The sequence below is a fragment of the Limanda limanda genome, chromosome 15 (assembly GCF_963576545.1).
Source record: "Limanda limanda chromosome 15, fLimLim1.1, whole genome shotgun sequence".
Lineage (NCBI taxonomy): Eukaryota > Metazoa > Chordata > Actinopteri > Pleuronectiformes > Pleuronectidae > Limanda > Limanda limanda.
In genome coordinates this window covers 24,669,048-24,695,309 of record NC_083650.1, presented here as the reverse complement: position 1 = coordinate 24,695,309, position 26,262 = coordinate 24,669,048, and the positions used below count along the sequence as shown (strand labels likewise).

Sequence of the window (26,262 nt, the reverse complement as noted above, 5' to 3'; positions counted from 1 at the left end):
TCACGTTAAGCTGAGGCAGAGCTGCCTCCTCCTGTCGCTGTGAAAGATGACGAGCACATTGATCACCTAATATACACATACTGGTTAAAAAACGCTGCCTGCAGATAAGTCTCTTAAAATCCTATATACTTGCACAAACAATGTAAAATCTCACTCTTGAACTATTCCTCTCAGAGTTCAGCCGAGTCCGTCCAGCCGCTGTCCCCAAAATCAGGTCTTGAGATTTTTACCGATTTCCACGAAGCGTCGGGAGAAACGCACAATACTTCATCGAGAGTAAACCAGGTTTCGCTCTGCAGCCACAGATTGTTTTGAAAAGACATCGTCTTGGCATTTTTATTTGAATCTATTATCATGACGAGAAACAGAAGGAGAGTCTCCAACAATACAAACACAATCGTACGTATAAATAAAAACTAGCTAATCTTATTACAAAAAGAAAAGAAAAAAAGAAACCAATTGCTTTTTTTGCGACGAGCGACTGGAAGCTGAACGGGTGGAATCGTTAACGGCTCGAGTGTGAAGCTGAAACTGAGGAAAACAAAAAGAAAAGAAGACGCAGCTGAAGTGTTGTTCTGCGTCTGGAACCGACTCGTGCAGCTGGAAGTGTCGCGGCGAGATGACAGGTGGAGGTGGTGATGGGTAATAACTGGGTTTCTGGATATGTTCTGGTTGGCACTTCATACCCTACGGTCTAGTTGTACTGTGAGTCAAGTGTTCACGTGACTACACACTTCCTCTCGCCACACAACCGGAGATATACTTGTGTGGTTTTTTCTTCTTTATAAAAGACAAGAACAAAAAATAAATATCAAAAAATAACCAGAAAAAAAAAAGAAAAAAAAAAAGAACGAAGGATGAAATATGAACAAGCCAACCAGCCTCCTCCTCCTCACTGAGCCCCCCCCCCCTCTCTTTCTCCCCCCCCCTCATCCAACAGACGGATCGATGTCCTTCAATCTCTTGAAGCGTTCGACCGGGTCATCGAGGACTTCAGAGGCGACTGGAGGCCGGTGGTTTGTGAAAGAAAAAAGTGGCTTCACAGAGAGAGAGAGAAGGAAAGAGAGAGTGAGTGAGAGAGAGAGAGAGTGTGAGAAGGAGAGAGAGAGAGAATACTTCCATTGAGTTACATAGTGAGCGTTTTGCCGGACGTCTTGAGCAGATCTTCAGAGATGGTGGAGAAAGCGAGTGTCGAGGAGGAAGGGGGGGGGGGGCGGGGCGGGATCCAGCGAGCGGGGGGGGCGCTCACACGTCCACCACCATCTTTTTGTGTATATCGAGACCCCCGACCACCTGGAACAACGAGAGAGAGAGAGAGGGAGAGAGAGAAGAGAAGATACATCCGTTAATCCACTGATGTTAGAGGACAAGATGGAGAATCTGTATTTGTGAAATCTTCTTGAATCAACAACAACAAGTCACATTCACTCTTGAATTACAACTGTGTGTTAAATCAGTGAAGTTTGTGTTAAACGCACAAACACATGTGTGTAGTTTTCTCTCTGAAACGCACTGGATGTGGAGATGTTCTCTCCTCTTACTCCTGACAACCTTTCCACAATCATCTATTTTTACATCACTTATTTTTACTCCCAGTTTCTCCTGGAGTGATTCGTGTCACGCTGACTCCTCCCGGGTTTCAGAAGTGTCGCTTTGATAAAACCAGGATGTGATATTCTCCTGCGCCGTCCTGAAAATACACAACCCTCACAAGGACGAGAGACTTTTTTATTTTTTTTTTCAGTTCAAGGCTCCAGAGATCGGGCCTCATGTCTTTCATTTCACTAAATGTCTCAGAGCAAAGTCAGGAGAAGGTTTTTCTGAAATGATAAATCTGCTGAAACAGACGTCGCCTCCATATTTGATCCTGAATTAGATTTAAGGTCACGGACTTTCTATTTTAATTGTCGGTTGACAAGAGCATTGATTTACGGGTCCGACAGCAGGTTTGTATCAGCGTCTCCTTTCGGTGGTTGGAGCGATTTCTAAATAATGTTTTTAATAATGTTTCTGTGTAATTAAGGTTCTGGTTATTGAGCCCGATTCAATAAAGAGGAGGCAGAACTCCCTTCTTTCTGCTTCTCAGTGCAGCTGTGATATAACTATAACTCTTTCTGTTTGCTGCTGCAGCTGAAAACTCATCTTCTCAAAGAAACTCATCAACACTTCACTGCTCTGCACTCGGCTGCTTCTCCTGATTTCTCATTTTACAGGAGAACTCTTTTCTGTCTCTCTTCTCTCACAGGATCATCCCCGGATTAGAGGAAATCCTGTCAAATAATAAAGTCAGCTGTTCATTTTATCTTTTAATTGTTGCATGGCTCAATTTTCCTGCAGCGTAATTCATCCAAAGTGCCACCTCAGTATATTTAGTGCCTTGTCATATGCAGCAGGAACTCAGCTCCTATATTTACATCCTTGACAGAGGATTGAAACTGGAGCCGGGGCAAAAAGCTGTTTCCAGATTTTTTCTGCCCCTTTGACATTTACCTTCACTACAACAGGCTGCATCAGCGGAAATGTCAACCCCACCCCCCCCAGTAGAAAATACTAACACTCACTGCACAGAACTCTTCGAAGGATATCCTGCCGTCTCCGTCCTTGTCTGCGTTGATGATGGTCTTGTCCACGATCTGCTGGAGCTGCGTGTCCTTCAGGTTGTTGCCCACCATCATCTTGAGCACCTGGAAGAGCTCGCCGTTGGAGATGTAGCCGTCCTTGTCCATGTCGTAGATCCTAAAAGCGACTGTGGGTGTGGGATGAGAGGGGGGGGACAGAAGCAGAGGCAGGAGAGAGAGAGTAACACAATCAGTCACCGAGCTTCACACACATTCAGGGAACTTGTCTTTGTCTGGTGACCAACACTTGACAGAACGTGTCTTCACCTTGTTGTGTAACTGTGTCCCTGTCCCTGTTCAGGTCTCATTTTCATATTAACTACTATGGCTGAAAGGAGAATCTGATTCTGATGGATTTGTTTTGCATTTTTCTAGCTATTAGCAGCTTGTAATTTACTGTTATTTTCACCGGGGGGGTTTGCAATGAAGAAGAGGTGGGAGTTAAACAGCAAATACGTTTGGGGTTCAGTGACCTAACAGCTCTGGAATCTGGTCTTTCCTAGTTGACATCTTCATCTTCTACACGTATGACTCCTCTCTTTCATCCTGAGATATTAATATTCTTCCACTTTCTCGTCCATCACATGATAGAAGCTTCATCAACACACCCACTCGCTCGCTGAGCTCTCCAGACATTTTCCTGCTTTATTCTCAGTTAGAAACCCCTCAGGAGAAATTCTGGAAGATGCTGTGAGGCCAGTGCAGGCTAGAGAAGAAGCGTTAGAGAAGCATTAGAGAAGCAGCGTGAGAGAAGAAGCGATAGAGAGGAAGCGTTAGAAAAGAAGCGTGAGAGAAGAAGCGTTAGAGAAGAAGCGTTTGAGAAGAAGCGTTAGAGAAGAAGCGTTAGAGAAGAAGCGTTAGAGAAGAAGCGTTAGAGAAGAAGCGTTAGAGAAGAAGCGTTAAGAGAAGAAGCGTTAAGAGAAGAAGTGTTAAGAGAAGAAGCGGTAGAGAAGAAGCGGTAGAGAAGAAGCGGTAGAGAAGAAGCGGTAGAGAAGAAGCGTTAGAGAAGCAGCGATAGAGAAGAAGCGTTAGAGAAGCAGCGATAGAGAAGAAGCGGTAGAGAAGAAGCGTTAGAGAAGAAGAGTTAGAGAAGAAGAGTTAGAGAAGAAGCGGTAGAGAAGAAGCGGTAGAGAAGAAGCGATAGAGAAGAAGCGGTAGAGAAGAAGCGGTAGAGAAGAAGCGTTAGAGAAGAAGCGTTAGAGAAGAAGCGTTAGAGAAGAAGCGGTAGAGAAGAAGCGGTAGAGAAGAAGCGGTAGAGAAGAAGAGTTAGAGAAGCAGCGTTAGAGAAGAATCGGTAGAGAAGAAGCGTTAGAGAAGAAGAGTTAGAGAAGAAGAGTTAGAGAAGAGTTAGAGAAGAAGCGGTAGAGAAGAAGCGATAGAGAAGCGTTAGAGAAGAAGCGGTAGAGAAGAAGCGGTAGAGAAGAAGCGGTAGAGAAGAAGCGTTAGAGAAGAAGCGTTAGAGAAGAAGCGTTAGAGAAGAAGAGTTACTTACACCGAAGCTTCTGCTCCTTGTCGCCCTTGACGCTGAACTGTGAGACTCCCTCGATGAACTCTGGAGGAGGAGAACAAGAGTCAGAGATCACATGTCTTCATATGCAGCCTCCTCTTCAATATTACACGTCAACCTCTTGATATTTACCTCCTCCATGGAGGTTATGTTTTCATTGCCATTCGGTTTTTCTACTCACAAACTACTGCACCGATTTCTATGAAATCTGACCCAAGGAAGAACCCATTACATTCCCAAGCACACCTGAATAAATAGATGGAACCAGTCGTTCTTTTTTTTACTGTCAAAACCTGGAATCCTGGTTTTATATATTGATTATTTCTGAATTCTATTTTGAGCTCTTCTCCTCTAACGAAAGGCTGAGAGGTGATGACAGCTGCCGGGAGCAAAGGCCCTCCATATTGATCATTTTCCCTCTGATCATTTTCCCATCATGCACTGCAGTTGAATCTCTGAGACTCGGAGTCGTGCTCTTCTAAACTTTGATCTGAACAGGGTTTGAGGTCATTAACTCCCCGTCACCACTCAGAAGCTGTGTGTTTGTGCACCGACGTGAATTCTGCCATTATCAGCTTTATTACAGTAAATCACAGTGAATACTAATGAACCTGGTTCAGCTGATTCCTGAACACGACTCCCTGCAGTGAATATGAAAACAACACAGACACATTAATGCAGTGTTACATTAACCCTTATGCTGCCACCAGTATGTGCAGGAATCATATGGATAGAACTGGTTCTTGTACATTCATATGGGAGCTTTCATGGCTGATTTACATACATATTGATAAGAAATGATGTAATGACATATCTAGACTTTATGTTCTGTTGAGTTCAAGGAAATATTTTAACACCTTAGCTGCTCTCCCACAGATACAGATATGCACTTATGGTTATAATACAATTATATTATTCCATATATATGATACTTATATATACCTGCCTATATACTTGAAAAAGTCGATATATGTATACATATATTTAAATATCTCCCTATGCATAATGCACAAATACAGTTCTCATGCGATCATCCTGTGCCACTGTAATTTAATCAAGTACGTTTCCCGACATGATAATAATCTGTGAAGTGAAATGTGTACATTATGTCCGTGTGTCACATGTTCCATCTGCAGCTGTAACAAGTCTATCTTATATTATTTTGGGCTCATATCTATGCTGGGCTCTGTATGTGATGCAGCTGTTCTTTTTCGGGGATGTACTGTCCTGAGCCGGGTGTACGCTTGCAAGGAGTTACATGGAGCCTTGATGCCAAATACCAACACCACCCAGACCTCAAATAGTAAACCTCTCCACGCTAGTTAGCTGGCTGCTCTGAAAGTAAGGGTGAGAGAGGAAGTCATTCTGAGATCTGAAGATATGATGATTGAAACAGAACGATGATGCTGTGGTGTCTTTCACAGAATAACAGAGACCAGTATAAAGTCTGGTAGCAGTGGTTCCCTCACAGCAGCAGAGTTTATAACTTACCTTTAAAGTCCACCTCTCCGTTCCCGTCCGTGTCGAAGATGTCGATGACCCTCTGCACCAGCGGGTTCTGCTGCAGCTCCGGCAGCGACATGAACTCCTCCACGCTGAGCGAGCCGGAGTTATCTAGGTCGAGTTTCTTAAACCTCTTCCCTAGCCTCTTAATCTCATCAGCATCGACTGGACAAAGAGAAGAAGAAAGAGAGAAAAATGGAAGATGAGATATTGACATTTTCCTCGGAGATATTCAGCTTCTGTCAGATCCAATACCGAGACAAAGCCAAGAGAACCAGTGAAGAGATGGATCAGGAAGCCTGAGGGCCCCATGAACTCAGGGAAGTGATATTAGGACACAGAGGAAAAAGGTAGAGCTAAAAGTGACAGAGAGAAATGAGCCATGGTGCAGAATCACATCCACTATGCAAGCAAATATTTATGCAAATCATAAATATCCCTCCTCACACCTGCATGAACTGTACTCATAAACTTTAGTGGCCACCGCTCGCAACTAGGTCAAGGACGCCACTTCCGGCCTGAGCTCGCCGCTCCGAGGTGCAGAGCCACAGTGACCACAGCACATTCTGTTCTTCCACAAAGAGACGCATGGAATAGAAGCTATTGACTCAGAGTATTACATGCAGCCACCTCTGCTCCTGCTCTGACAACACTGTGGTGAATCTGGAATAGAAGAGAGGCTGTGAAATGAGCAGAGGAGCGGAGGTGGAGGAATTAGACGAGTACACAGGGAGGATTATTCCAGACTTACAGCCCCGGTTGTCTACTCGTGCTTTTCTATCAGAAGGAACCTGGATCTTTCGTTGCCCGGCCATCAGCCTCAGCTCCGTCGCCAGCAGACTGAGCAACGGCCGTAATCCAGAAGCAATAACAAAGCCAGTTGTTAATTACTGTATAAGCTCATTCACACACACACACACTCACGTGACCCCGACGGCCAACCACAAAACCACCAGCCGCTTTAATCTGGGAGCCGAGACGACACCTGCTAACTATTAATCTAACCTCGCTCCCAGAGGGAAGCACCGACAACCGGGGAATTTATGAGGCCGACAATTCAGTTTATTACAGGTGACATTAGCTTTATTGACCTCCACAGGGACGGCCCTGCTCAGATATGCTTCAAGGAAAATATTACATCAGATTTACTTTACATTGAACCTGGTGAACTGGAGGAATCCAGGAGTTACAGTCACAGAGTTCCCTTCTCTTCATGAGTTATGGTTTTAATTAACGGCAGGAAACGAGTTTTCTTTGCAACATTATGATGTGAAGTTCACCTTTGACCATTTAGATAAAAATCCCTTCATGCCTATTAGTCATACTGTGAAATTGTGTTGAGTTTGGTGGATTGATTCCTGACTTATGGACAGAAAATGTGTCTTGTGCAGTCAGTGTCCTTGAGGATTTGACCTCGACGTTCTAATCAGCCTGTTGAGTCCTGTGGAGGTTTATGCCAGATGTGAGGAAACTCTCTCCAGGCAACTGAGATATCACCTTCACGAGAGTGGAACAGAAATCAGGTCACAGTGGCTTTGAGTGTCAGCCTCAAAGATCTATTCACTTCATCTTTGAGTCCAAGTTGAAGCCAAATCACCCGAGGCTCTCGAGGCATATTGGGAGGAAAGTCCGTTCAGACGACCCAGAAACAAAACGCCTGTGGCCATGGCAGCGGCTCAGATACATAACAGTAAGTTCAGTAAGTGTATTAGGAATTAATTTACAGTTATAATCTAGATCTACTACATCCTCTCACTTATTATGTGATGCAGAGAGTTGGAGGGAGGGAGAGACCGGTGTGGGCTGTGTTTTGGGTTTTCAGCTCCATCAGCTACATGACTAACCACAGTGAAGTGGAGGAGTAAGGGGAGGAATGAGTGAGATACAGAGAAAGAGAAAGTTGGAACAATTACAATCACAGCAGCAGTGACTCCTGTGTTGATTACAACTGAGGAGCACAACTTGAACAATATTACACTGTAAGAATAGATCTATGTGATACTTTACACTGCTTGTGTCTGTAAACGGGAAACATCTGGTTGGGTCGGGTTCAGACACAAGAAGCAGAACTTCATATCTGAGGCTCGGTTAGTTTTCTCTCGGGCTCAGACAGGAACTCTAACATGCAGAACAACTGTCAAATACTCAAGAAGACAAAATATAGTCCGACAAAAACAGGCAACAATTGTTATATGGTGCAATAAAGCAAAAAATTTGACAATAAACTGAGTAATTCATGTTAGTAAACAGCAAAATATATTTTTTTTAAAGCTAAATAGCAAAATTCCTGCGTCCAAAACAAGAATATTTGCAGATTTTTTAAGTTTTCTGTGAAAATGACCTCAGGAAGTTTCTGCTTGTTTTCTCACATGTTAAAACTGAATAATGAAATAATTAATAATTTAAAATGATGTTAAATGCAGCCTCAGTATAATTACACAATAGGAGTACATCAGAAGAACTAAAAAGGAAAATCAAGATGTTTTTTGTTTAACTGCAGCAAACTTCTACAACTCAAACACATTTCTTGTTGGTTAATACTCTTATTTGTCTTCATTATAACTTTCAGCCTCTGTAGTGTGTCTTGTGTGTGTCTGTGTGTGTCTGTGTGTGTTTGTCTGTGTTCTGTGCAAACACCTGCTGAACAGAGTCAATGATGCAAAAGCTGCTGTGGCTTTAGTTAAATCAACCTGTGAGAAAGAAACAAAACCCAGAGGAATACAATACATGTGTTGTACTGCATCTCATTTCCATGATTTTTGCACATATACATATATTTATTTTTGCCGGGGGGGAGGGTCAGTGCTTTGTTTTTATTTTCCCAATTCAAACACACACACACACACACAATCTGATATGTCCCAGGGTTTCTGTGTCCACTAGGTGTGAGTTCTCAGAGCCCAGCTCACGTCTGTCCTGTGACACAGAACACTTCCTTATCAGCAGCCTCCTGTTTCCTGCTCACAGCCGACGACACCAGCTCGGCTCACTACATCTCTCACGGCCTGTGCGGGGGGGGGCGGGGGGGGGGCATCGGTGCAACAGATAATCAGCAGCTGAGTTTATTGCCTGAAATCAAAGCCACTTTCTTTAGAATCAAGGTTTACCGGCTACAAGCAGTCGGTGTGTATGTGGAGGAATGAATATAATGTGGATTTAGGGCTCGGTTTGTTCCTGACTCACTTCCTGCAGATATCACACCCCCCCCCCCCCCACACATCCTGCACGTGGGTGCAAATCAATGGAGGAGCAACCGCCCTCCCTTCTGTGTTTGCCAATGACTTCATTAGGAATCCTGTGCAAGAACATACAAGTTGCCATTTGAATTGTGCCTCGTGAGAAGAGGAGAAAACCAGTGTCCTTAACTTCGTAGGGTTCAACTCGCACAACTCTTAAAGTGGAGCCCTCTCAAACAGAAGATGTTCACATGAATCTTTCAAGCCGGCTCCCTGTCACAGTTTAAGTTCCTCTTGTTGGGTCACCGGGACACGGAACTGTCTGTGGTGCAGTAGCCCAGGAGCGGGGAACATCTGAAGCCCGAGCACCAGAGCTGAGAGAGAGGAGCTGCATGCATCATTCATGCAAACAAGGAGAAGCTTCCTCACAGAGCGAGACGAGAACCAACAGCTCACATCTGCCAGCGTCACACGGAGGTGGTGACCAGAGGAGCAAGAGAAAACGGATGGTGGGAATCAGTGGTGGTGGAAAAAATGGATTCTGTTCAGTATCGCGATATTTTACGCCCGCGATTATATCGATACTGTAGCACAAAGTATTGCAATATTAAAAAAAAAAATGTAATACTTTATTTACAATTATATATGTAACGGCCCAGAGGAGCACTTTAACATCTGAGCATGTTGACCAACTCCTTTTTCTGAACAAAAATGCCAATATTCCCAAATGAATTTAACATTTTGGGTCATGACCTTGCAGCCAACTGGACTGGACTCTAGTAGTACACATTTGTTTATTTTTCTCAATTTGATTGAAGCTCTAGGTTACTCTTATTTATATGATTATTCTCAGGTTTATGTTACTCTATTATGTCTGCTTGATGTCACTGTATTGTATTTAAATAATTGTAAGTTATGTGCTGGGAGCTCAGTGTTCATGTGAGAGGTCTCCTATTCAGAAAATAATTACAAAGGTCCTGTGTCCTGAATGTTCAAGGACAAAGTTTTTACACTTCAGTTAATGTGTAGAAGACAATGTTGTTCACAGAATTAAATGTGACATTTGAAGTGAGGTGAGCAGTCTTATTTTCTTAATTTTTTGTAATGCCTTTGAATAATATGGGGGACATGAATCGCAATATATCGCAGAATCGAATCGCAATACTTGCAGTACCACAATATATCGCAGAATCGCAATACTATTGAAACGTGGCCCAAATATCGCAATAATATTGAATCGTCACATTTTTGCCAATTCCCGCCCCTAGTGGGTATACAGGAGTTTTACTAAAGCATCTGAATCAACTGACTTATCCAAGATTTTGCTAATATTTATGGCCGAGAGGTAGAGACGAGAACTGTGTCAGAGCTGCAGGAAACCCCCCCCCCACCATTAACTAATACGTTTCATTGATTTGACCACCATCCATCTATCCATTATATACACACTGCTTATCCTCTTGAGGGAGGGACTGGAGCCAAGAACCTCACTGCCCAGCTTCAGCCTGTATGTTTCAATCAATCAAATTTTATTTGTATAGCCCATATTCACAAATCACAGTTTGTCTCATAGGTCTTTAACACCATGGTGAGACATCCTCTGTCCTTAACCCTCAGCAACAGTCAGGACAAACTACTAAAAACCCTTTTAACAGGTAAAAATACGTAGAACAATGTTTGAGCCTTCGCCAGCAGTGACAGGTGCCACGAGAAAAACTGATCCTCTAATGTACACGTCCGATATCAATGGAATATGAATGAAGGTACAGTAGAGCTGCAAGGTGGTACAGTGGGTTAGCACACAATGATTAAAAATAATTTTTTTATATACTATTGATGTATTTTATATAGTGAGATATAATATAAAACCGTTTTCTTACATGTACAAGGGAGGAAACAATAATATAGGACAATGGCAATAATATTAATATAGCATTTTACATCAGTCTGCATGAGAAGGAGAATTATTCCAACATGTGAAAGAGAGGCTCCTCACACTGCTATGCTAATGAGCAGCTCTGAGGGAGACCCACTGTAACTGTGAGATGATTATGATAATCTCATATACTCCATTGCAGATCACAATACACACACTTCCATAAACGCTGTATGCACCCTCAACTGTGTTACTAGGCAACTGGAAGCCGTTAGCCCCCAAAGTAGCCCACACACACACGCACAGAGACACACACACAGACACACACGCACGCAGAGACACACACGGGAACAAAAGGAGGAGGTGCATTTAAACAGTTGTTAACGAGGTGAAAACATGCATGGAAACACATGCATATGTAGATCCGCCTTTGGATGAATTCAAGAGTCTGTTACACACTAACACACACACACACAGACACACACACGCATCAATTAAAATAAAAAATACTGCAGCCGTTTGCCAAACGACCTCCTGCTGGTCTATTCTCCACAGATCTGTCTTACATGGTCTCCTGTTATATTTCTGCTGTTTTCATTATGAACCTAAACTGTGAGGTTTTCACATAATCTATTACAATCCAACTGGAAAAGCAGGTTCCGTATGTCACAGGTGATGAAAGAATGAGAATATTCAGGTTCTACTTGAACCAACTGGCTGAATATCAATATTAATATCAAGGAATACTAACTAGTGAATGATATGTCAATATCTTCCTTTTAGGGGAGAATCTCTGACTGCACTGTCTCAGGCACGCACTCCGAAAAACATCTGGAAAATTGTACTCAGTCGATTTCCAGAGGTTTTCTCTCTGACAAATGCAGAATGCAACAGGAGATTCTCCGGCTCAGACGTTATTTTATGAACACGCCCACTTGCTTGCAGGTTAAATTTCAGACATTTTACTGCTGTATTCTCACATATTAATAAGGGAGCTGGTAAAACAATGTCCACATTCTGCTCCTGTGATATTCTGCACAGTTAAAAACTCCTGAAGCTCCAACTCACCAGGAAACAGCTGCACAGATGTGTGAGCTGGAAATCTGGTGAGTGCAGCAGGATTTTTATTACCCCCCCATTTCCATTAATTATAAAAAAAAAAACACAATGTTCCCAAAAAGTCATTAATGAATTTGTCCTCTTAAGTATGCTCAGCCACCGAATGCTCCACATTAGCGGCGACATGTGACTCGATTTACAAAGCTAACCTGAGCTGAGACAAGCCCAGGGGGCGGGGCCGGGCCGGGCGGGTGGGGGGGGGATGTACGGTATAAAGACCTGCTGCATGTTCCTGATAATAACAGCCCCGGCTCGGCTGTATATAGCTCCCCAAACACACAAGATAAGGAGTGAGGGGTAAACATGAGAAGGTTACATGCACAGCTCGGTATTTACACGAGTTTGACACATGACACTGAACCAATTAGCATAATGGGTTTCACTGAGGGAGAAGGGTGTAGTGTTCTCAAGGGAACATATCAGAGGACAACAGTGTGCTGCAGGGAAATAGAAAAAAATAATAAACCCAGCGATTTATATTACTGAGGATGAAACAGAAATACATTTACTGGGCTTTAGAAACAGGAGGTTTTAGGGAGATGTTTCAGAGCATTTGTCTGAGCCGTAGAGAAAACTCACCAAGCTCAACCTGCACTCAATGGGCTTTCTGTTGTGTGTTCCCCAATCACAGGCACATGTATTGTAGATAATCAAGTGGACAGCCCCCCCCCCAACATCGAGTGGGGATCTAATCTCTAACTGCTGTTTTCCACTAGTATAAATCTTAAAAATAGATATAATCTAGGAGTTGGTTTATCTAATCTGCCTTTTCATGTACGAACAAAACAGACTCTTCAACTCGAAGATCTGTAAATTAGGTAGTTTCTGTGAGTTAAAAAAAGGGGACACACACACACAACAACACAAACACACAATCCCTCCTCCGTCTCATCTCATCCAGAGGAGAAGTCCAGCACTCGCTGCATTAGGCTGATTGCTGCTCTGATACTGAACGGCTCTCGCCTGCACGGACCCGGCCGAGGGCGAAGCAGGGCAGCGCGCTGGTGGTGGTGGTGTGTATTTATAGCGGTGCTGTCATTAGAAAACCCCCAAACTCAGCCCACCACTGCCCCCCCCCCCCACCACCAGAGGCCCTGGCGCCCACCTCAGGGAAACCCCTAGCAACAAGGAACTCCAGCAAGCCGCCCTCGGTTTTATTTCAGGAGGCTGCAGACAGGCCTGCCATGGTTACAGGCGAGAGTGTGATGTGGTCAGGAGTGTGTGAGTGTGTGTGCGTGTGTGTGTGAAGAGTTGCAGAGCAGAGTGGGTGCACGCAGTAAACCAACACACTTTCTCTCTCATCTCACCCTGCTTCAGCCAGCAGCACTGGCAAAAGGATTCAGGCCTTTCAAAAGTTCATCCTCCAAAATAGAGTAACGACCTGATTTCAGAGTCTGACATGTTGACGTGATTCTTAAGAGACAAACTCTTCAGGTCGATTTCACGGAAACTGAAACACTGAGTTACAAGCAGCAGCTCCAGGCGAGCGAGTGCGTGTTGGTCTTTGTTCACACTCTCTCTCTCTCTCCTTCATGACTCTAAGGTTGAGGCTGAATCTACCACCAGCAGGCCAGAGGCTAACTTCCTTCACAGCCAATCACTGCCTGTCCGAGCAGTTGATGAGCGGAACAGCTGCTCTGTCATCGGAGGGTGTGAGAGACGGAGGGAGAAGCCAAAGAGCGAGAAGAGGGGGACAGAGAGAAGGAGAGACACAAGTGGAGCAAACCTTTCTATCCAGTTTATCTAGTGATCTGATGCCTTAATATTTTTAAATATTGTTTTTTACTCATTTAAATGTGTCCGTTTGGCTTTTATTTGTATGCTTAAGTATTTTTTCTGCATAAACTGTATTGAACGTTTAAATATTAAAAGAAAGTTGGACAGAGAACAGTGAGAGAGAGAACAAACAGTGGAGAACAGGGAGAAGAAGAAGAGACAAAGCTGTAAATCTCTCAGTTTGAAAGCAGAGGTCCCTCCTGGGTTCAGTGGGGGGTCATGGATCCCCTCACCAGTGTCACCAGCATGGGGGACGAATGCCACACAGGCCAAGGCTCTGCCACCCCCCCATCCCCCCTCCTTCTCGATGTTAACAGTAACACAATCTAAAGCTGCTCTCAGACGTGCAATGAACCTCACACTTTCTCCACAGGAGCTTCAGGTGTGAACGCAAATGTCCCAGCAACCTTTTAAAACTCTGCACCAATAACCCTCAGCAGCCGACTTTGTGTTAAATGCTTCACGTGTGGATCTGGTTCTGAGAACGATGAGGTCGACCTGAACACTGACTTGGTCCCTGATGTTCAGCCTCACCACAGTGGGACCTGCCTCAGCCCCAGTGCTCATTAAACACACACAGCAGAACCAGTTTAACCTGGTTCTGTAACAACGTCCCACTGAAACCGGGCCACTTCCACCAGAATGAGAAATCTGGTATTCAGAGACAATCTGATGCTGCATTATACAAAAGGTGAGGAAGATGAAGGAGGTGGACAAAAGAAGAAATGTGAGTCATATCCTCAGTTCCTCCTCCTCCTCCTCTTCCTCCTGAGAGCTCAGGGGCTCAAACATTTCTACTGGGCAGACATCTTGTAAACATGAGTTTCAACTTTGAGTTTGTAGTTTCTACTTCATACAAAATGTAAACAATAAAATGCAAAAAAAAAGGTAAATTCAATTAGCAACCAATTCACTATTGGGGGTTTATATTACTTACAAACGTGTGTATGTCATTTTATTTCATGACAGGCCGATATTTCAGTATCAGCATTTTGTATTTGACAGAATAAAAAGTGCAGAAAATATCAGAATTTATCTTTAAATTTGACGTTAAATTAATTATATTTCGGTCTTTTTTATTTAAAGTTATCTATAATAACATCTAGGGCAAAGTTGTAAAATACAAAGGCTCAATTACATGTCTTTCTCCATATCGGCCGGGGCTCTAGTTATACAATACTAGATTATCAAGAAGTTAATTTGATAAAATGTTCATAGATAACTGAATCATCAACTAAATTAAATACTCAACAAGGAACAATACTTAGGGGAATCCTGATTTGCAACTTCACAAAAATAAAACACAACTGATGATGTAAAACATTAACATTAGAAAGAGCAGTGGCACAACTTCACACCACAAATGTCACGTTTATCATGAGCGTGTGAGAAACCTTGCAACTGATAAATATGTGCCAGATAAAAACCATTGAAGCCTGTGATTCCTGGAACACAATCGAGTCCTGCTCATCTATAACAGCAAACGTTTGAAATACTCACAATGCGAGCACATCTCCAGGGGGTAACTGGCTTCATTTCCCTGAGGAAAGAGAGAAACAGAAGAGTTAGACGACATCAGTTCATCAGAGACTGTTAGGAACTTAGGATGCTGGTGAGTAAAATGGAAACCATCAACTACAACTGCATTTTACTGGAAACCTCTGATGGTCTACATGCAAGTGTTTGAGTACTGCAGCACAAAGAAACATTCACTCCACATGATGAGTTTACAATTAATTCAGTTTTTACTATTCTGCACAGTTGTGGAATTACTATTATTACTGTAATACAAAGCTACGTTCTGGATTTTTCCAGATTTAGATCCATTGGTCTAAAGGATTCTAACTTGTCGTCTTCATATATTTCAGTAGCTGCAGTATTTACTGGAGGTTGAGGTGAAATCCGTGTGGATGAAGAATCAACTGCAGATTATAAACACTGAGGAATACAAGCCACTTAAAACCATTTATGTGAACATGTCAATGTAAAAACCTCCTTGAGCCAGATTCAGATTCACATGCGCAGCCTCTTTCAAGTCATGCATGTTGCACGGCATCAAATCTTCCAGCGTAACGTAAACGCTCTTCAATCATGAATCATAGATACTGCATGGTGTGTGTGTGTGTGTGTGTGTGTGGGGGGGGGGATTGGCTCGTGTTCAGCAGCATCCCAACCCATCCAACACTGCAGTGTCCACTGGCAGCTGGCAAGGTGAGGCTGAGGGCTCCCATGGCAGCCAGTAAGGAGGTGGGTGATGGAATGTGGATCCTACAGCTCAGAGAGCGAGAGGAGATGGACGGCAGCGAGCGATCGACCTGACTCGTCCTGCAGCTCCACGGAGGAGGAGCGCCAAACTGAGCCGCTCCCTGGCAACCGTGTGTGGAGACATCCCGGGTCCAGGATTCACCGAGCACTGACTGCAGCTGCTCAGCAGGGAAACGTGGATTTAAAACCCTTTTAGACTGAATTTTAAATGTGGACAAATGGCATATTTCTTTATGATGAAGCTACTGCTGGAGTTAAAAAATGATGCACATGGGGCTTTAAAGACAACACCAGAGGAATTTGACTGTGGGTTTGTTGGTCCACTAACAGACAAATCTCAAATAAAGGAGCAGCATGAAAATGTCCATTGAAAAGAATGGGTTCCAGAGCAGTGCTACACTATCTAAAAAGGGCCTTAATGTAGTTTTTATACTATTTTTACTATTTAAATTGGAGCTTAGTAAACCTTAGTGAACAGAACTGAAGTCCTGCTGCAGTTTAAACTTATTTTCCTCTCACAATCCTTTTGTAAATTGCATGAAAACAAAAAGAAGGTGAACAGAGCTTAGTGACGTGTGTGTGTTTGTGAGCATGAAGGCAACAAACACAACTTTCCCCACTCTATAGATAACAGAGCAGTGATACACTATCTAAAAAGGGCCTTAATGTAGTTTATGCTATTTTTACTATTTACATTGGAGCTTAGTAAACCTTAGTGAACAGAACTGAAGTCCTGCTGCAGTTTAAACTTATTTTCCTCCTCCAATCCTTTGTAAATTGTATTAAAAAACAAAAGGAAGGTGACCAGAGCTTAGTGACGTGTGTGTGTTTGTGAGCATGAAGGCAACAAACACAACTTTCCCCACTCTATAGAAACAGAGCAGTGATCACACCCGTTGCTCTGCCACAGTTTAGTAGTAAGTGCTGCTCTTCATCTCTTGCTCACAGTGACACACAGATAAATCCATACACACTGAACCGACTAGAGAGAGCCCAGGGCCCGTTATGTCACGTCCTGGCTTAGCGCTGCTGGACAACAGCAGACTTACCTCGGTGAAGTTGTGGTATTTTAAGAGCAGCGAGGAGAAAGAGGTGACTCAGGATTAGCCAGGAAAGGCGACTTAGCATTTGACACCCTATCGGGGGGGGGGGGGGGGGGGGGGGAGCAGGGAGTCGTCGGCCACTATGAGCTGTGATCTGAGGCCGACACATACGTGCTGTTCCTCCGTGGGGCGACTCCACAGAGGCTGGGCTCCGGCCGCATGGGAGATTGAATTCCTGTGGATCTGAATGCGTAGCACATGACTCCACCATTACTGGAGCTGGGGGTCCCGTTGCCCCTGGGGCCCAGTGGGTAATAGTGACTGTGTGATACTTAATTGATCCCAATGGGTTAAAAAATCATTTCTGTGAGAGCAGCAGGTTCAGTCATGGATTCAAGGCCCATGAACCGGTGTCCTCATGTTCAAGGACAGGGTCTGAAATCAGCCTTCTGCTATATAAAGACTTAATGTTGGTCACACATATAGTTTGGTCTGGACTATAAAAACTAAAACTTTTACTTTAAGTCCTTCTAGGCTCCAGGAAGACTTATAACACAAGTATATCATTCATTACACAGTTTCAAGGACCTGCTTGTGGCACTGCACAGGAAGTGAACCTCCGAGCACCACACTGTGGTTCAAGACTTTGATTTATCTTCTGTTGGTCAGGAACAGGAGATGCAGAAACATGTCCTGACACATTTCCAGGCAGCACCTTGGCTCAGCAGTCATAAAAATATGTCAGACGTCTAGAATTGGACAAAAGGAAACTAGGAGTTCTTTACATGAAAGCAGCAGTTTCTTCTGCAGGAAACAATAGTGCTACAACATCTACAGCCAAAGATAACTGAATAAAAGAAAGATTCATTCAATGCACAACCATGAGTGGATGAACAATTTAAAAAAGTTCAACCAACTTTGGCAAAGCATTTTTAACACATTTGTTAATTGTGCCGACTTGCTGGAACTGTGAAATATGATAAATGAATCTTAGCCTTCAGAGGGTCAATTTATAATTAGTTAAACAAAATGGTGGGTACACGAGTGAAGGGTGGGCTTCCTCTCCACTCCATCACAGACATCTGTCCCTCGAGTGCGAGCTGGAGGGTCCCTGGAGATAAAGAGCCTTACAGCAAAGCAGACTTTGAGTTGAGGATTACAGGTTTACTCACTAAGGCCTTAGGTCACTGCTGCTGAGAACGTGGGTTCCTGTTTTATCTTGATAATAAACCACTTTACGCAACTCTGGTTGAGCTGCACCTTTACAGAGATCCTAATGGAGCGTACCGGGTGGGGTGGCTATAAAAACACAGACATGGAAAACGAAATTCATGAAGTGAAGAAGCATATCGGAGAGGAACAGAGGCAGAAAGAGAAAGAGCAGGAGAGAAAAAAGACTTGTGTTGGTTCATCAATAATTCAGGTTTCATTCAGATTCAATCGGGCCTCAGCACACAAAACACATTTTGCATAATGAAGAGTGTGGCATTGTCACTGGTTCAGCAGGAACACGATGGCCGACCCCCAAAACCAAACTAATTATAGACGTGCAGCAGCAGCCAGTCACAGCACGAAGGAAGGAAGAGCCCAGTGTACGTGTGGCTGCAGACTGGTTATCATGGTGCAGCAGAGTGGCATCCCTCACTAGGACTTTATAGATTTTAGTTAATTCTCTGTTTGTTCTGCTACTCAAACTAGATTACTAGAGTCATGTCCTGCAGGGGATCTCTGGAGAACTGGGTCGGGACTTTCTCCACAGTTTCCCTTTCATACAGGGGATTTCAAACTGTGCTGCCATCAATTCACCGCTGATACTGCTTCTCCTCACCAGGGCAGATGAGGACAGTACGTTCTGCACGTTTCACTGGACGCTCGCTCAGTGAGTCAACCCCTCACAGCAGCTTCCATCTTCCCTGTCAACAAGTGGGTCCATCAGCAGAACTTAACATGATCTATATCAACAAATGTCGGTGTGGAGATGTCACAGTGCTAAGTAAATAATGCAGACATTGTTGACAGGCTGCAAGACATTTCATTCTCTGTGGGAGTGTGGCTCCTTCATACTGGTCACTGTTTACATCCCACTTTAGGCCAGTTAGAATGACGCACTGCAAACTATTGCCGACCAGATAACCAGCTGGGAATGAAACCAGGAGAGAAACCACTTCTTTTCCTCAACATCCACAACTGCATCCCAGCTACCTGGCAGTCCAACTCCAGAACGACACTTTAATAACAAGCCTGCACATCGGTTGAGTTTGAACATCTGGTGGAACCCATTATAGAATCTGTAAAGCCTGAAACTTCGCATCATCTTAAATATGTATCTATTGATGGCAGGTTTTCTGACCACGAGTTCTTTTTCTGAAACGTCCTTCTCTTCTCTCACAGAGTCACGATCACACCTGGCTACAGCTGAAAATTAGCCAAGATGACTAAACTGGCTAATTTATAGAAATGTTTATTAATGTGCGTTGTCCCTGTAATTTTAAACTGAATAAATTAATAAACAAGTCGAGTCTGCCTGATCTGCAGTTTGGGGGTTGAGTGCTTTAGTTAAGTGCACAGCAGTGACATCAGAAAACTACTCAGACTGCTCTGTACAAAATGTATCAAGCAAACTTTGTATAAGAAAGTGTTACAGTAACACTTTCTGTAAAGTGGACAGGAAATTGACAACTTGACATTTCTAACTGTAGTTACAGTGAGAAACAAACTGCATGACTGAACATATTCCAATAATATAGATATTTAAACACAGCTGTGTCCTCTGAGTGCAATCAGTGCCATCTACAACACAGTGGAGTTACCTGATGTCTTGCATAAATTCTAAGATAATTATTATCATTATGAAATAATTATTTTTCTGAATAATTGTAAAATCAGAGGGAAAGAATGCACCACTCCCATCTGTTAACATCACAAAAAACGGCTCCACATGCCAAACCTTGATGATCTCATCCTGCATTTAAGAATCTGTTCTTCTTGTGTGAAGCATATTTATGTGCACTATAATACTTTATTTCCCCTGAACCAATAGCAACGAGTAAAAATCTGCTGAGCAGACACGACTGAGGGAGTCAGGAGGCGGTGGCGTTGCCTCTCGTATATATTGACACGTTCAGTAGAGAGCGAGATTGGAAAACCGCCTGGATGATGGAGCCGTGTTTCACTTGGCCATTCCAAAGCAAACCACAGCGGGAGGACTGTGTGATCACAAGTCAATAAACCAGAACCTACTATAAAACTACAGGAAGTCTCCGGCAGCACGTTCAGAACTGCTGAGACAACGACTTCAGGGCCAGCATCAGAATGTAGTGAAAACTGTTATAATCAGAGGTTAAAAGGGGAAAAATAATGAATATTTTCACGATTTCTTTTTTTTTATGTTGTTATAAATTGTGTACTTTTAGTACCGGAGAGAGAGTTGGACATAAATATGCAAAGTGATGTCATTTTAACAGCCTCTTAAAACGTGCGAGGAGCCAAAATAACTGTTCACCATAAACTACAAGGTTGTGTTAAGAGCAAGGACCTCTGGTTTGTGTGTCTGCACGAACAAAATCAATTACAACAACGTGCCATTTTACACACATCCACATTTGTGTATTCAACAATGTATGTTACTGACATTATTGTTGAGGTGGAATCGATTTGAGTGGTGTTTTCTCGCTGGTTTCTTTGCGGTTCAGGGATCACATGACTCCCCTCCTCCACACGTGTCTACGGGCGCCACGCCACGCAGCCGAGCGCCGTGATGAACACGCTCATCTCTCCAGAGTCGCAGCAGAGGACTGATCCGAGCGCCGAGCTTTCAGACGGATCTTTAAATAGAGCTCCATTTTTCAGCAGGCAGAACCCGGGCCGACGACCATCTGACTGTGCAATATCGCTAACAAGCTTCTACTTGATTACACAGAGGAGAAGCCGTGGAGGATGCGAGCGAGAATTAAAATGAGCCGCTACAAGGTTACAGTCATCGTCTCTTTCGTAATTCAGTTACTCTCTTTCTACAAAGTGTTATCTTTCTCTGGTTCCTGTTTTTTTTTTATATCGCCCAATGAGGTGTTCATGCCTAGATGCTTGTGTATATGTGTGTATTCGAGTATTTCTGTGTGTATGTAAAGGATTTGTACAAGATTTAGGAGTGAAGTGCAAATATGAAAATAATTACTAAAGTCTCTGCTGCCTGAAGGAAATCTGGCAGGGCTAATCCTTTCAGCCATTTCTATCCCAGTCTTATCTACCAAGGGTTTTAAAAGGCCTCATAAAGCCATGTGTTCTAACGATGCTCACATCTTCTCGTGCATTAACCCAGTGGTGATACAGACTCACTGTGTTTTACCAACTGATGAGAAGAACACTCCATTCTCATCTTTAGGAAACAGCTCAATTCTGGATTGTTCCCCAGGTTAGAGATTCATGCTGGTGACACACTGACTAAGGCCGTGACAAGAGGAGATCCCGGCAGAGACAGAACCATGACTGTCTAGTGAAGGTCACGTTTTAAGGCTGCAAATGACACATTTCTGAATTATTGTGAAGTTCATGAATTAAATGAGTCAACTATCACCGAAAGCACTTAGTTTACGGTATTCAAAGTGCTCCGGATGTCAAAGAATGGTTAAAACCTTCAGATTTTTGAATGTACTCTCATTCACTTTGCAAAACACAAGACGAGCATGAATCGACATTTACTACGCAACAATATTTCTACACACACACACACACACACACACCAGCACAGCAACAGTGCTGCTACCAGGATTCACAGAGGAGGCCAAACTTTCTGTGGAAGTGTTGCCACAGCATCACACCTGTCAACAACAAGAGGAGGACGTGTTCGCTGCTGTTGTTAATCATTACTTTTACTTTCTGGAAATGTGTGAATCTACCTGTTACTTCATGAAAGTGGAAGTGACAATCTCTCATTTAAACTGCATCAGCCAATGATGCTCATATTCAAATAAAATGGATCCCTGCAGGTGGAGTGTTTCAAGGGTTAACAGAGAATGAAACACTACATCGTAAATTCCATTGCTGCCATTGACAGTGAGCAAAATGTGCTTCAATATTAGGAAGTTCCAATATATCAGCTGATAATATTTATATGTTTCTTATCAAATATTTATATTTTAGAGTTTAACCATAACTAACAGATCTTGCTCAAGGACAGTTTGACATGTGGGCTGGAGGAGCCGGGGATCCTGCTCCACCTGCTGAAGCCCAATTCATGCTCCTGCGTTGAAGCTACGCTGTAGCCTAGGCGTGGACCCTACGCAGAACCCTACGCCGTGGTCTAGGCGTGGACGTGACCCTACGCAGAACCCTACGCTGTAGCCTAGGCATGGACGTGTGCCCTTCGCAGAACCCCACGCCGTGTCCTAGGCGTGGACGTGAACCCTACGCCGTGGCCTAGGTGTGGACGTGAACCCTACACAGAACCCTACGCCGTGGCCTAGGTGTGGACGTGAACCCTACACAGAACCCTACGCCGTGGCCTAGGTGTGGACGTGAACCCTACACAGAACCCTACGCCGTGGCCTAGGTGTGGACGTGAACCCTACACAGAACCCTACGCCGTGGCCTAGGTGTGGACGTGAACCCTACACAGAACCCTACGCCGTGGCCTAGGTGTGGACGTGAACCCTACACAGAACCCTACGCCGTGGCCTAGGTGTGGACGTGTACCCTACACAGAACCCTACGCAGTGGCCTAGGCGTGGACGTGACCCTACACAGAACCCTACGCCGTGGCCTAGGTGTGGACGTGTACCCTACACAGAACCCTACGCAGTGGCCTAGGTGTGGACGTGTACCCTACACAGAACCCTACGGAGTGGCCTAGGCGTGGACGTGACCCTACACAGAACCCTACGCCGTGGCCTAGGTGTGGACGTGTACCCTACGCAGAACCCTACGCTGTAGCCTAGGCATGGACGTGTGCCCTTCGCAGAACCCCACGTCGTGTCCTAGGCGTGGACGTGAACCCTACGCCGTGGCCTAGGTGTGGACGTGAACCCTACACAGAACCCTATGCTGTAGCCTAAGCGTGGACGTGAACCCTACGCCGTGGCCTAGGCGTGGACGTGAACCCTACGCCCTGGCCTAGGTGTGGACGTGTACCCTACGCAGTAGCCTGACAGTTTCTAGGGTACACGTGTTTATACATTATAGCTTTGACACAAAAGCCAGAATTGGGCTTAAGCCACAGTCAGGGCACATTTGATGCCTTGAATGCTGATGAGGCAGAAATAGAAAGACGGTTAATTTGGCTATTTAACTATATTTCTAATATAATTTTGCTCTCACCAACAGGTGGGGGGGGGGCAGTACGTTTTGATGTAAACAGAAACATCTCAAACCAGCTCAATGAATCTCTTCACGTCCTGCATCAATATCAAGGCCAAGAAATCCTTTCACCTGTCATGATTGCATGTACTCGACCTGTTTGACACTCTTACATGAATCATATCTCCAGTTCCAACCACTAATTACTTTAATCTTTTCCGATCACGGGACCCAGAGGCGGACGTACCGGACAAATAGACGTTTACTGACTAAACCAGTGCCTGCTGGCTCCAGTTCGAGCTGAGGACTGCAGCAGAGAGAGTGAGGAGCATAAATCCAGATTGAGTGGGCTGGTTGGAAGAGCAGCGTGGATCACAGGGTGCTGATCATCACTTCTGCTGCTGGTTGGTTCACCGGGGCTTTTATCTCTTTTACATTCGCCACGGCTCCATCCTCATGTGGGTGGCGCTTGATTGCTCGGCAGCATATGGTCTCCTTAGCATCAGATCATTCCACTACTCCATGCTTAAGCAGCGGAGGATCCCCGCCCCCACGCTCCGCCTGCAGCAGAGCGCCGTGCGGTTTCACAGGCCACGGGTCGGCAGCGGCTGGAGGACGAGCCCCGAGGTTCTACCCCGAGGTTCTACCCCGAGGTTCTACCCGCTGGCACCGGGCCGACGCCCCCCCAGGTCATCATCAATAAGTCAAAAGGACACTGTTTCTCTCTCATTCAAGGCGATGTCATGGATAGATGCTGTGGGTTTATGCGTTTATAGAAATATGCAGAATAGATCCAGGAACTACGACCTAAAATCATAATACATGAGCTTCTGATAGTTGTGTAGCAGTCACCAAACCCGGGGTCTTTTCCAAGTTTGAGGATTTACTCGCGTGTCTTTGAATTGTCCCCCGGTGATGTTAAGTACACATTCCTTTAGACACCGATATCAAATCAAGGCCCAATTCATGACTTCTGTTCAGATTATGCTTTTCAATGCCAATATTGGTCTTAAAAGAGATTAAAATTATGAGAGAGGTGTATTTACAAAGAATTGTGACTGCATATTGTCACTATATCCTGGTGGACAAGCAATCGAACAGGGATAGGTTCCTAAATGTCCTCAAATACATCTTGGGACATCCCTTGTTGCCTATAGGACGCCACAAACACCAAAGAAACTGCAATTAGCTAATATCCACTTGCCTAGCTGATTTATTAGCAATTTTTATATGAGTAAGGAGAATCTATAAAAACCCCAATCACATAAAGTGTCCTCAAGACGTTAAAGCAAAACGTAAAATAAACTGGCACAAGGAATAAAATGTGTCTTTTGGCTCTTTTTGACGATTATAAACAGAAGTGTAGCATGCTAGTGCTAATGAGAAAATGGCTGCCGTTGCCAAATCTGTGCAAATGAGGACATCAATAATTGATTGGAAAATTGATGTGCGGAGGAGTGTGCGATTTATTGTGCATTTGAAATAAATTGTACGTTCGGAGAGGTGGCAGCGAGTGGGGGGGCCGAGGTGGGGAGGGGGCTAACGGAACCTACAATCCCCAGTTACGCCCCTGCAAATGGAAACTGACAGCTCTGACCCTCAGGTGAATATGGATCCAGTCCAGGATGTCCGAGGGTTGCTAGGCAACACACTGTCATCAGTAGCAATACAACAGTGAATCGATATGAAGCGTCGTGAAAGGTTTATAACACATTAACGTTCTACGTCAGATTCATACAATGTTTAACTGTTTATCGGGTGTTTGTCAGGGGAAGAGTCTTCAAACCAAACCTTCAGCCAAGAGCCAAAAATCCATCTTTACATCAAAAGAAACGATATCGTGACGTGTATCGTGATATTTATCGCTGTCGGTGTTTTGTCGGTTCGGTTCGCGTCGTGGCCGCTCCCTGTTTGCGTGCTGGAGGAAGCCGCTTCCTGCACGAACCACCGGGAACACGAACCAGTCTGAGCTGAACCGAGCCGCTGGTCAAACGGTCTGCACCACAACGAGGAACCGTGCGTTCGATTCCGCGTTGATTTCCGGAGCCTGAACGTTACGTGTGTTTTTGTGTGTCTCTTCGGGCCTCGTTCAAACGTGTGTGTGTGTCCGTCTCACGCTAATTTGCACCGAACACTCGTCGCTAATGAAGATGCTAGCGACGAGCTGCTGGGGGGGGGGGGAAGTGGGCCACGGGCTGCGGGGATCCTCCGGGGGGAGGACGACACGGAGCCGGGAGCGGCCGCGCGGGGGAAGAGCCTCCCTCCCCCCGCGGAGCTGCGCGCTGTCGAGTGTTAGCTCGAAGCTAACCGCGGGAACAGGCAGCTGTCAACAAGGCCCGGGTTAGGGACGTGTGGCCCGGGTCCGGTCCGGCCGTTAGCCCGGGTCCGTAGCCCGGGTCCGTGGCCTGGGTCGGCCCGGGCCTGTGTTTACCAGGCGGTGGGGGGGGGGGGGCTGCTTACCATCTTGCAGGTCGGATGATGAAATCCAGGCGCGGCGGAGAGAGGAGGTCGGAGGAGAACCGGAGGAGAACCGGAGGAGGCTGTCGGTGCTGTCGGTTCTGCGGGTCTGTCGGTGCTCTGCTGCGGGTCTCTGCTGCGGGTCTCTGCGGGTCTGTGGGGTCTCGGCCTGGCTTCACCACCCAGCGTCAGGTCCTGGTTCTCCGGCTGCGGCGCTTCACGGAGGCTTCCTCTGCAGGGGCGGGGACACGGGGCGGCGGAGGAGGCTCGCTTTGACGAGCGGGCGGCGGCGGAGGGGAGGAGACAGCCAGCGAGGAGGGGGGAGGTGCAGCAGTACTGTACATCCGGGTACTCCCCGCTACTCCTCGTTTATTAATAGAGCTGCACGTTCGACCGGGCTGTGCGGGTGCGCCACCTGCCGGCGGTAGGACGGTACTGCACCCACAGTGTGTGTTTGTATATTTCTATCTATAGTTATGAGGCCAGTTTTGGGATCATACCATCCTTGTGAGGACATTTTGACTGGTCCTCACAAATTCAATGGGCTGTTTGAGGGGAAGACTTGGTTTTAGGGTTAGAATCAGGTTAAGGCATTTAGTTGTGATAGTTATGGTTAAGGTAAGGGTAAGGG

At 45.0% G+C, this 26,262-nt stretch overlaps 1 protein-coding gene across 1 annotated transcript; it reads right to left on the bottom strand.

Moving 5' to 3' along the window:
• Positions 1 to 928: 928 nt before the first annotated feature.
• LOC133020319 (calcineurin subunit B type 1) lies at positions 929 to 25,906 on the bottom strand. The gene is made up of 6 exons (XM_061086834.1): positions 25,635 to 25,906; positions 15,076 to 15,115; positions 5,617 to 5,793; positions 4,111 to 4,170; positions 2,562 to 2,746; positions 929 to 1,293 (listed from the first exon to the last, which is right to left on the bottom strand). Exons 1-6 carry the CDS (start codon positions 25,635 to 25,637, stop codon positions 1,246 to 1,248), a joined length of 513 nt encoding a protein of 170 aa, XP_060942817.1. The 5' UTR covers positions 25,638 to 25,906; the 3' UTR covers positions 929 to 1,245.
• Between the last annotated feature and the right edge of the window lie 356 nt (positions 25,907 to 26,262).

What these genes read in the sequence shown, in the direction of transcription:
- LOC133020319 (XM_061086834.1), bottom strand. An exon ending in CCTGGAGATGTGCTCGCATT is followed by an intron (nt 5,794 to 15,075) that starts GTGAGTATTTCA and finishes CTCTTTGTCCAG; the next exon opens with TCGATGCTGATGAGATTAAG. An exon ending in CAAGGAGCAGAAGCTTCGGT is followed by an intron (nt 2,747 to 4,110) that starts GTAAGTAACTCT and finishes CCACACCCACAG; the next exon opens with TCGCTTTTAGGATCTACGAC.